We start from the raw sequence: 11829 nt of genomic DNA on the forward strand, positions 1-11829 counted from the left end.
CCACCTGCCATCTTGTATGTCTCAATTTCTTTGGAGATTTTTGTACGTTCTGCTGGAGATCACACCATCCTCTGAACACAGGTTAAGAATCCATCCATGATCTCAACATCAAATACGAACCCACATGGGTAAGAAAATGTGGGGTCAGGTAGATCCCTGCAGCATGAATGGGACGATGGAGTCTGTTGTTCCATCGTTCATCAATCACTTCCCATAGGAGGAGTTGTCTCTGAAACCCCTCATCTCCTTTATCATCATAGTAGGCTCGAATGGGTTCTTTGGCCCTGTCCATGGCCTCATACAAATAGCTCATTGCGGGCTTCTCACCATCAATTAATTGAAGACCTTTACCAAAGGTTCAGTAATGGTGCACACCTCCTGCACTCCCGCCCAGAAGTCTTCCTGGTATGAAATTAATCTACATAAGGCCTCTTCATCTGGTTTGCGGCTCATTGTCAAAGCACACCACTCCTCTGAAAGAAACATTCTCTTGACATCCCACATAGAATTCAAGAGGGATTGAAGAGATATGAAGTTGGTGGCAAACCGTGTAATGGCGGGGTGCACCAATTCTTTGTTGTTGGTGAATTTTCTCATCAAGCTATGCACATATGTATGATTATATATAAATTTTGTAATGCTTTTTGATGACTCAACAATATCTTTGACAAAGGAAATTTTCCCTATGTTCTCCAACATCAAATCAATACAATGTGCAACACAAAGTGTCCAAAATAAAGTAGGATGCCTCTCCATAAGCATCCTGCCAGCAACAACATAATTTGCAGCATTGTTCGTTATGACTTGGACAACATGTTCTGCACCCACCTCCAAAATAAACACATCCAACAAATCACATAAAGTTTTTGCATCTTTGATATGTGAAAATACATCAATAGATTTCATAAACATTGTCCCCTTGGACAACTAACCAAGAAGTTTATAAGGTATCTCCCCTTTTGGTTGGTCCAACCATCTTACATCACAGTGCATCCTATTTGTGCCCATGATGCCCTAAACTCTTCCAATCTTTTGGTGTAGTCAACCTTTTCATTTTGAAGAATCTGGTCTCTAAAGTCATCATAAGAAGGGATTTTGTACCCTAGGCCAACAGTTGCAATAACATCAACAACAGGTTGGAAAAATGGATTATTCCTTGCAACGCTGAAAGGAACATCACTCCAAAGGAAAAATTTGGCTAACAACTTGTCACCTTGTTCTTTCTCAGTTTTTTTAAGCATTGAAGTAATAAATGTTTGTGAACCAGGCGTGGTTCTAGGAACAAAAAATGACGAGGCAGCGACCAGGTTGGTTGTAGATATTGATGCTGAAGTAGAACCAGTGCCACTTCCTTGTTCACCTGAGCCTAACACCCTCTTTGCTAGTTGCTTCTTCATTTCTGCTTTGGCCTCTCTATTGTGCTCTAAATTTTCCAATGATCTCATGGCTCTTCGGATGATTTCCGGATTTGTATTTGAGCAAGGCCCTACATCAAATCCAGGGATTTGTGCAAGGTGATACTTCAATCTATAAATCCCCCTTGACATATGTTGCCCACACAACTTGCAAGACAAGTTTATTCTATCAAACCCTCCATCAGGTTCACCAAATTCCCACAGAGGGTCCAATTTCCTTGGCATGTTTGTAACTTGGTTGAATTCTTGACTCCTGAGTTTTAAATTTGTAAGATGAAGTTTGAACTTTGAAGTTGAATGGTGAACCTATGGCAAAATAAGGATTGCAAGTTACAAAAAAAAAAAAAAATTACATACATGAGTAACATGACAAAACACATTGAATTTTTGACAATTTAACAAACAAAAACACCATCAGATCAACTCAAAAATATTTGATAAACCAATGGGTTATCCAAACCCAACCAAAAAAAAAAAACCAAAACAAAACAAATAAATTTGGTGCCCATACTGGTTTGCCGGAGAAAATTGATCCTCTCCTCCTCAACTCTTAATCCATCGGGGGTTTTGAGTTGTTTTCTCCTCCAATCAGCGCCCAATCGACCAAGGTTTTTCTCCTAGGTCACTCCCAATCCACCGTTGCTGCTGTCTGATGAAATGAATAAAAAAATTTCATCTTTTTGGTGTTTATAACTCGCTGTCCGCCGGCCCGACGATAAAAACCATATCGAATCGCGATAAAAATGAAATTATTGCAATTTTTTTAAATTTTCGCGATTTTTTTTTTTGGTTTGGTTTTGAGTTGTTTTCTCCACTGTTTTACAACCCGCCCGTTTCGACTCCGACTCGGTCGTTTCGAACCGAGTCATCACCATAAACTTTGACCCGGCCAGCAACCCGGCTCGGTTGACCGAGTCACATATGACTCGGCCGAGTCATCCAATGACTCGGCTGAGTCATATGTGACTCGGTCAACCCGGTCGGTTCCGTTATGACTCGGCCGAGTCAATGCATTCCGGCTGGGCAGCGAAACAGTTAGAAAAAATTCACTTTTTTTGTGATTTTTGGTAAAGTTAAATTCAGTTTATGGATTCCAAAGGGTAATGGTAAATTGTTAAATGCTTTTGGGGTCCATTTCCCCCTCCCAAACCCTATTTAAGACAGCCAAATGCTCTCATTCACTCACAGCAGTCTTATGCATTTGAGTGAGAGTCTTCTTTGAGAATTAGTGAGCAGTTCTTGAGCTTGTTTTGGAGCAGCAGTGAGGAGTCTTGGAGGAGCATTGTAGCTGGAGTGAGGAGCTTCTTGGGCAGCCATTTGGAGCAGCATTGAGGAGCTGATTCTTGGAGCAAGCTTGAGGAGGCAGTTTGTGCCTGGAGGTATTTTTTTCCACCTCTATAAATCTGTTTTTGCTTAGTAAATTTTAGGTGCATATCAAGAAAGCTTAGAGAGTGCTTTTTGTCAAATAAATGAACATTGAATCATTTTTTTTTTTTTTTTTTCATTTTCAGATTGTTTTCCTAGTCAAAAAATGGCACCTAGAGCAAAAGATCCTGCTTGGGCATATGTTGAAATGGTTGATAGTCAGATGCATTGCAAGTTTTGCCATAGGAAAATTAAGGAAGGTCCTGGGGGGATTAATAGGCTGAAACAACACTTGGCAGGGATTAAAGGCCAAATTATCGCATGTCCCTCTGATGAAATTGAGGAGATTAGAAAGAATTTGTTGGCCAGCTTTGAAAAATTTAAAGAAGATAAGGCTAGGCAAAAAGAGATACAGGATGAAATTGGGAGGAAGAGGGAGATACAAAGAATGATGGCTACCAACCCCCACTATGATTTTGAGGGTTCTTCCTCTATCCCTCAAACTGAGGCATCCAACCCTTTCCGTTATGTTCCTCCCTCTTTTGGTTCTGTTCAAGATAAGGGAAAGGGTAGAATGAAGGGTGATGTGACTATCAAAAGTTATTTCACTCCCTCCTCTCCATCAGATGCACATGGTCCTGAAGTTAGTAAAGGTCAAATTCAGCCCACTTTAGATGACCATTGGAAGAAAGAATTGAGGGAGACTGCTTGTGACTACATAGCTAGATGGTGGTATGATGTTGATATCCCCTTTAATGCTGCTCGTTCACCATATTATGAGCCTATGTTTGATGCCATACATGCTGTTGGAAAAGGCTTCAAAGGCCCTACTATGCAAGAGCTAAGGGGGTTTCGTTTGCAGAAAGAAATTCAATCCATTAATGAGTATTTGCAAGAGTTCAGGGACTCATGGGCAAGAACAGGGTGTACCATCATGTCAGATGGATGGATTGATCAAAGAAACTGTACCATCATAAACTTTCTTGTCTTCTGCCCACAGGGAACCATGTTTTTAAAATCAGTTGATGCATCTGATAAGGTAAAAGATGGCCACTTGTTGTTTCAGCTATTGGATGAGGTTATTGAGGATGTGGGGGTGGCTAATGTTGTTCAAATCATCACAGACAATGCCTCTAACTATGTTCTCGCTGGTAAACTGTTAGAGGAAAAACACAAGACCATCTTTTGGACCCCATGCGCTGCACATTGCATAGACCTCATGCTTGAGGATATTGGAAAATTAGATTGGGTCAGAAACACTGTAGATAATGTCAAAAGCATAACAAAATTTATCTACAATCATACACTGGTTTTGAGTCTCATGAGGAAACACACTGGAGGCAAGGATATTATTAGGCCTACCATCACTAGATTTGCTACACATTTTTTGACATTGCAATCTATGCTTTCCCAACATAGAAACTTGCAAAAGATGTTTTCCAGTGATGAATGGAATCAAAGCAATTGGTCTAACAAACCAGAAGGCAAAGAATTGAAAAGGAAAGTCCATGATGAAACTTTTTGGAGAAAGGCAGCAGAGATTGTGAAGCTTGCTGAGCCACTAGTTAAGGTGTTGCGGTTGGTGGATGGGGAAAGGTTGGCTATGGGCTTCATTTATGAGGCTATGGATCAAGCAAAGGAGCAAATAAAGACAACATACAAGGATAGAGTGGCAAAGTATGGGCCCATTTGGGCAATCATTGATGAAAGATGGAACAATCAACTCCATCGCCCTATACATGCAGCTGGGTATTTTTTGAACCCACGGTATCATTATAAAGCTAAGGAGTCAGGAGCTTTGAGGGGGGAGGTCAGAGATGGACTGGTTGATTGCATTGAACGCATGATCCCATCGGAGTCTGATCAGCTGGAGATACATCAACAGGTCACATCCTTCAGCAATGCAACAGGTACCTTTGGGAAGAACCTAGCAAAGATTGCAAGAGAAGCAGATGAGCTAGGTAAACAAAAATTTCAATTTTCAATTTCTTAATGGTTTTACAGTTTTACTTTTTTTATTAAAGACTAAAGTTTGTTAAATCATTTATAATTTGAAAGTTAGATATAATTTGTAATTTTGTTGAGCTTCAGCCTTCATCTAACTCATAATTCATTACACTCCTATGTTTTTTGCAGAACAATGGTGGGAGGCCTTTGGTGGCGAGTGCCCTCAATTGCAAAAGTTTGCAATTCGTATTTTGAGTCAAACTTGCAGTGCATCTGGGTGTGAGCGCAATTGGTCTGTCTTTGAGAGGATTCACACAAAGAAGAGAAACCGTTTGGAGCAAAAACGGTTGAATGACCTAGTTTTTGTCCAATACAACCTTCGGCTCAGACGGAACCAATTGCTGAACAAAAGACCTGATTCAGATCCCATTGTGTTGGAAGACATTGATCCAACATCAGATTGGGTAGTGGAGAGTCGTCCACCAGAGTTTGATCCTGATGAGGATCTTGATGAACTTGAAGTTGAACATCCACTTCAGCCTGTTCAGTTGAATGCAGATCCCAATCCACCAGCCTCAGTCTCACAGCCAGCAAGGAGTAGGACTCCAGTTGTAGGTGCTTCCTCTGCTCAGCCACGACAGAAGTGTAGCCGCATATCTACTCTATCTCAGCTTGCATCTGCTGCACAGCCTGCTAGTGGTACTGGCACCACTTCTACAGTTGCAGTTGGAGACGATGATGATGAGGAGGAGCCATGGGGCCCCTTGTCTGACTCTGATGATGATGATCCAGAGATTGGTCGAGATGATCTTGGCTCCTCTGGCAGTAGCTACTAGCTAGTAGTACTAGTATTGGAGTCTGGTCACCATCACAGTTTACTTTTGTTGTAGAGGCCATTTCTAGCCTCCTTGGTTATTTGTATTTTGTTTTGACTCTTGAGTCTTTGATCATGTATGACAGTTGACTATGTATTGCCATTGGGTACCATTTTGATATAATGGATTGGTTCATGAGCCTACTTTGATCATATGTTGTCTTCCATCTATATTATAATGCTGTGTGTTTGGAAACATGAATGAAAATCTTTAAAATTATGTTTAAAATATTTAAAATTATGTTTTTTTATAAAAAAAATAAATATTTAATGTATTTTTTACAACGACCGAGTCATTGAAATCGAGCCGGCCGAGTCATTACCGAGTCGGAGTCGGAGTCGGAGTCGATCCTCGGCCGAGTCGGAGTCGGAGTCGGAGTCGTAAAACATTGGTTTTCTCCTCCAATCAGCGCCCAATCGACCAAGGTTTTTCTCCTAGGTCACTCCCAATCCACTGCTGCCGCTGTTTGATGAAATGAATAATTTTTTTTTCGTTTTTTTGGTGTTTATAACTCGCTGTCTGCCGGCCCGACAATAAAAACCATATCGAATGGCGATAAAAACGAAATTAAAAAATCGCAAAAAAAAATACACGTAAAAATCGGGCGACTTTATCGTTGTTTTCAAAAAATTGCGATAATACGATAAAATCTCAATTTTCGCATCACTGGATGCACCCACTCGAGATCCCTTTTGGGATGGATTTGGGTTGACTTTCATTGACTTCAAATAGAGAGAGGCCAACATATACTATGATCTAATAGGATCCGTAAAGTCTTCCACCTTTCGGAGTCCGGAGAGAACCCCTCGTGACTATTGCTGGGTCATTCATCCCTGTCAACACAACCATTGAGTGAGGCAAGGCTTATGGCATAGCCACAATGCTATCTACACAAGACTTGTTGAACTTCTTGATTCATGCTTCAGTAGGGTCTGTCTCATATTTTGTTGATTCTTGGAGCTCCACTGTGTGTCAAACCTCACAGCAATGATTATTCACGTGAGGCATAACTGGTTGTGGTCTTCAATATACAATTCAGTTTAGGAATCAAGAAAAATAACCTCTGGTACAAAATTCATACGTTATTCAATGGGACAGTTAGAATATGCTGATGTAATTAACTACAGATATTTAAACAATTTTATTTAAGCTCGTGTGTCAGAAAATTATATTTAGGAATAGCTAATTATAATTCTATCAAAAGTGTGAATGACAATAGCAGTAGACAAACACATTTTACACAATCAACACTGGCTTTTATCTGGAGAAACCTTCTTGGGGAATGGAACTCCAGAGGATATTGAAATCTGCTTACAAAAATGTTTACAAGTTACAATCTGTACTATTGGCTTCTGCAATGATATTTTGGCTCCTACAGAGCTTTTGCTCAATCAATCATTTAACTTTAGTTGGCTTGGAGCTTTTCTGCCCAACACATGCAATCTTTGTGTGTGTGTGTTGAACTACTAGCAGCAGCTGCATGATCTTTTAGGTCCGCTTTTCTTTGTTTTTCAACATGAAGACGATCAGTAGGCATTCATATTACCAATTTTTTTAATCATTGAACTGTTCATAATCCAAAATTTGTCTCCATTTCAAGCAGCAATTATATTTTGGCAGCACCTTGCAAATTCTTCCTCTGTTTTTCATTTTCTTGTGCTTATTTCAAAACTAATGGAAAATCCTACAACTTTCCTTCTTTCGCAAAATGCTGATCCTGTATAGATTTTGCCCAGATGTGTCTACAAGTTGATGGTTTAGTAAATGATGTAATTTAAAAAAAATGATCTGTTTTCGTATCAGTCATTTAGTACTACAGTTATCACAATTCCAAGGGAGTTTATTGACATTTCTAGTTAACTTGTAAGCGTAGTTAATTTGTAGGCGTTTTCAATATTGTCTGTATGTTCATGAGTAACTCTTCCGTTTAATCACATGGTATTAATTTTGACTGGGACTTTGAGTACTGCTGGATGAATTATTGGAACATTACGTTCCTGTTTTACCACAGGATACAAATTACAAGGATTTGGAGATTATTTGTAATTACTAATTAATAATGCAGAAGATTTATAAGAGGATACTCTTAATACCATGGGACTTATTTTGATGCCTGTTTTATATGATCTTAATACACATGGTTCATATCTTCTAATATATTGAGTGCTTTTATTGGCAGGACGATGATCTCTGTCTGGATGAGGTTGAAACATTGAATTCAATTGTGAGCCTATTTTGTCAGAATGCGGCATATTGGTCACAGATTGTTGATGCGATAAGCTGTATTGATGTGCTACTAAGCTTTGCTATAACAGCAAACTCATCAAATGGATCTACATGCCGTCCATTCTTTGTTACCCCTGAGGTGGAAAATAATATCTTGGGGGGCAGAAAACAGGGTTCTATTCTCAGCATCAAAGGTTTATGGCATCCTTATGCTTTGGGAGGCCATGGAGGTGTGGCTGTTCCTAATGATGTTGACCTTGGGAATGATGGAGAGCATGATTGCCCTCGGGCAATGCTTTTAACAGGACCAAATATGGGAGGCAAGTCAACACTTTTGCGTGCCACCTGTTTAACAGTCATAATGGCTCAGGTTAGCTTTGAAAAATCAAGAGCTATGGTGTTTAACAAAAATGGTTAAGGTAGTTCTTCTGATAATGTTCATTCTTTTATGGATTTGCAGCTTGGATGCTTTGTGCCTTGTGAATCATGTGTCTTGTCACCAGCAGATATTATTTTTACTCGTCTTGGGGCTAGGGACCATATAATGGCTGGGGAAAGTGAGTATATCTCAAACATTTTATTGGTTGGGATTGATATTCTGAAATCACGAGTAATGCATGGAGTTCATATAAAATGTATATTGAAATTGACTTGATTTTTTCCGTTGATACTGTGAGGACCAAACCATATTGAATAAATTTGAAAACCATCTTTAGAAATATATCTAACTTTTTATTTGGCAGGTACATTTCTTGTTGAATGCATGGAAGCTGCTTCAGTTCTGCGATATGCAACACATGAGTCTCTTGTAGTGCTGGATGAACTTGGTCGAGGAACATCCACATTTGATGGATATGCTATTGCTTATGCAGTAAGCTGTCTTTAGACCAAATTAAATGCATTTATATGATCATTGAAGCTTGTTTGTGTTTACATATTGTTGCATAAATGGATGCTTCAATTAAAAACAGCAAGAATAATTTAATGAGAATTTTTGATATATTGGCCTACTTTTAATGAATTCCAGGTTTTTCGACATATGGTGGAAAAGAAAGATTGTAGGTTGCTCTTTGCCACACATTATCACCCTTTAACCAAGGAATTTTCTTCCCACCCGTGTGTTAGTCTGAAGCACATGGCATGCTCGTTTGAGGCAAATACTGATATTGTTTCTAAGAAAGCAGTCAGGGATGACAACAGTTATCTTAGTTCAGATTTCTTTGGAACTGAGAGGCAGCTTGTCTTTTTGTATAAGCTAAGGTCCGGTGCCTCTCCTGAAAGCTATGGTCTGCAAGTAGCCTTGCTTGCTGGGATGCCAAAAGCAGTAGTCAAAGCAGCATTTGATGCTAGCCAGGTTATGAAAACCCGGCTTTCAAGTAATTTCGTATCTAGTGAATTGAGGGCAGAGTTGTCAACCATACATGAACAGTGGTTGAAGACTCTCTTAGCAATGCCGGATAACAATTCACTTTGTAACAACTTGGATGTTACTAGAGAGGATGCTTATGATACTTTGTTCTGTCTATGGCATGAAATGCAGAAATTCTCACGCTAAAGTTGAAAGCCATTGGAGGCCTCTGTTATAAGCTTTTCTAAGGTATTCTTTTGCCTCATTTTATGGAGTTATCCTCTGCTTTCAGTGATACCTTCTTGATGTAAGTATTTTGAATTTTAAAAATGGAATATGCTGGAAATTGCTCTTAAATTATGTTGGATTTTCACACTTGTTTGCCGTGGGAAAGCTTAATATATAATACTGCAAAGAGTAACTGGTGTCTCCATTTCTCAAGTAAAATTTTATGATCCATTCTTGTGGGTTTAGCTACACTGGCACTATAAGGGAACAATTACCCACAGATGGAACACAGGGTTCTGATTCTTGGGAAAGGGCTAACGAGCCTGCTATCGGGCATTAAATGCCCGCTTAGCTGCAAGCTCGATAGCCATATAAACAGACGCGCGCGGAGTTTCCCAAAGGTCCGTGCCTTGCCTATATGGCTATCGAGCTTGCAGCTAAGCGGGCATTTAATGCCCGATAGCAGGCTCGTTAGCCCTTGCCCTGATTCTTGTGCTTCATGAAAATAATAAATTAGAGAATTATAACCGTTTCAAGATCTGTCTCCTGCTAGTACACGTAGAACTTTATTATGGAAAGTTGTGAGATGCATTTTTCCACATTTAACCTGCAAAGCAAATGTGCTGCCTTTTTTATCAATGCACAAGGGACACAGGGAATGACATATTGCCCTAATCACTTTAGGGATAGCAATTATTAGATGTATTTTCCCATGCATGCATTTCAAAGCAATATGTCATTTTCTCAATGCAACAGGCATCATGAGAAAATATAATATATTGGAATGTAATAATACTCTGATGACGAATTTTGAGCCAAAGCTACCCTGGACAGGGTATGTTGCAGTGAGCATTTTGCGCAGAAGAAAGAAGCTTCAAGGAAGTTGTGAGACCAAGTTCTGTTTAACATTTGCATATCTTGGAAAATTGCTGAGTTGTGATTAGGGTTGATGAATTTCGTTGGGCCATGCTATAGTTTTATTTGGCCAGATTGAATAACAGCTATACTAGGATCGAGAAGTGTCAATGTATACGTGAAAATGGCCAGTGCAGTTTTTATGAAAAAAATGTAGATATTGTGGTTTACCACTTGAAAAATGTACCGGCATTTGACATTGATGAACCTGATGAATGTTTAACTTAATTGCATCTCAAAATGTTTGTTACATAGTTTTGAAAACATGTATCTAAAATGCTTTACATAATAAGTTGCACATTAATGCTTATGAGGCTTTTAAATCGTTTTTTTTGGGTCTTTGGCGAGTCGATCGATTCAAGTGAGTTTTTGTAATTTGTAAAAGAATCGAGTTTTTGTAATTTGTAAAAGAATTGCTCATCGTTATTAAATGGATTAGAACAAAGTCTAAGCATTTAGTGGTATTTATTAGTTAACAAATTAGTGTCAACGAGGTTATACATAATGCACTTAAAATACAGGACTTTAAGTGCATTATGTATAACCTCGTTGACACTGATTTTTAGTTGAAAAATTAGTGTCAACGATATTATACAAAATGGCGCTTTATATTTTTTTAATATATATATATATATATATATAAAATTCAGATCAATTAAACTTTTAGGATTCTAATGCCTTTGGATTGATTGTTTGGATATAGTAGAGGTTTGTCATGGTATAACATTCATAAACAAATATGACCAATCAAATATATTGTTTACTTGTAATAAAATTTGTAAGCTTTTTTGAAAATTTGAATAGATAGTGATTTGCAAAATTGTGAACATGTTGGAAAATATGTTATGTAATGGATTTGAACTAATTTTGGTATTAAATGTTTTATCGCCGTATTTAACATTTTAATTGAATAGTTTTTTAAATTTATTTTTCACAATTACCATATAAATATAAATTAAATTAGTTAATTTGGAATTGCTGGTAACATGTTCAGAAGTTTTATTTTTCTTTTGAGGTGTTCACATGGACCTAATGTTGTTTAAGTATGTGGTATATGTGTTTTTCAACACGCATGCAACAAGAAGTTACGTGGTGTAACACTATGTTCCAAAAGTTAAGCCATGGCTCAAAAATACCATTTTCTTTTGAGTTTGTGGTAGTGATTGCATATGTTGAAACAATAAAAAGGGGCTCCTTGTTTAGTTGTAATAATTTATATTTATATTATACATACTTAATCATGTTTTAGACTCTATGAATATAGCACTACATGTAATTTTAAGATACTAAACTATATTTTAATTTTTTGTTCTTTTGTTTGTTTAATTTTCCTCCAAGCTTCATGAGTCATGTTACAAGGTTAAGCTTTACAATGATATAGAGTAACAAGTATTCTCTATCTTAATTTAAAAGCTTAGCATTTTAATGTAAAAGTCTTTTCAATTAAAAATGCTTTTATTTTCTTAGTAATGTGGTTCTAGTTTAAAGGACAATTGCAAATGATGCTCAT

The 11829-nt window shown here is 38.0% G+C and overlaps 1 protein-coding gene across 2 annotated transcripts in view; it reads left to right on the forward strand.

The window, feature by feature from the left end:
* LOC149254685 (DNA mismatch repair protein MSH7-like) overlaps positions 1-10481 on the forward strand; it is a 157149-nt gene extending 146668 nt beyond the window's left edge. The window contains exons 14-18 of one of the 2 annotated variants that reach the window (XM_089460209.1): positions 7782-8198; positions 8289-8385; positions 8572-8699; positions 8856-9425; positions 10239-10481. In XM_089460209.1, coding sequence (XP_089316335.1) covers positions 7782-8198; positions 8289-8385; positions 8572-8699; positions 8856-9383 — 1170 coding nt within the window. In that variant the 3' untranslated portion in view covers positions 9384-9425; positions 10239-10481. Of the gene's footprint in view, positions 1-7781; positions 8199-8288; positions 8386-8571; positions 8700-8855; positions 9550-10238 lie in introns of those variants that run through there. The other variant, XM_089460208.1, reaches the window with a different exon arrangement.
* Positions 10482-11829: the final 1348 nt, after the last annotated feature.

This window comes from Pinus tabuliformis, chromosome 7, assembly GCF_031772625.1.
Source record: "Pinus tabuliformis cultivar Carrire ecotype Pingquan chromosome 7, CPIR1, whole genome shotgun sequence".
Lineage (NCBI taxonomy): Eukaryota > Viridiplantae > Streptophyta > Pinopsida > Pinales > Pinaceae > Pinus > Pinus tabuliformis.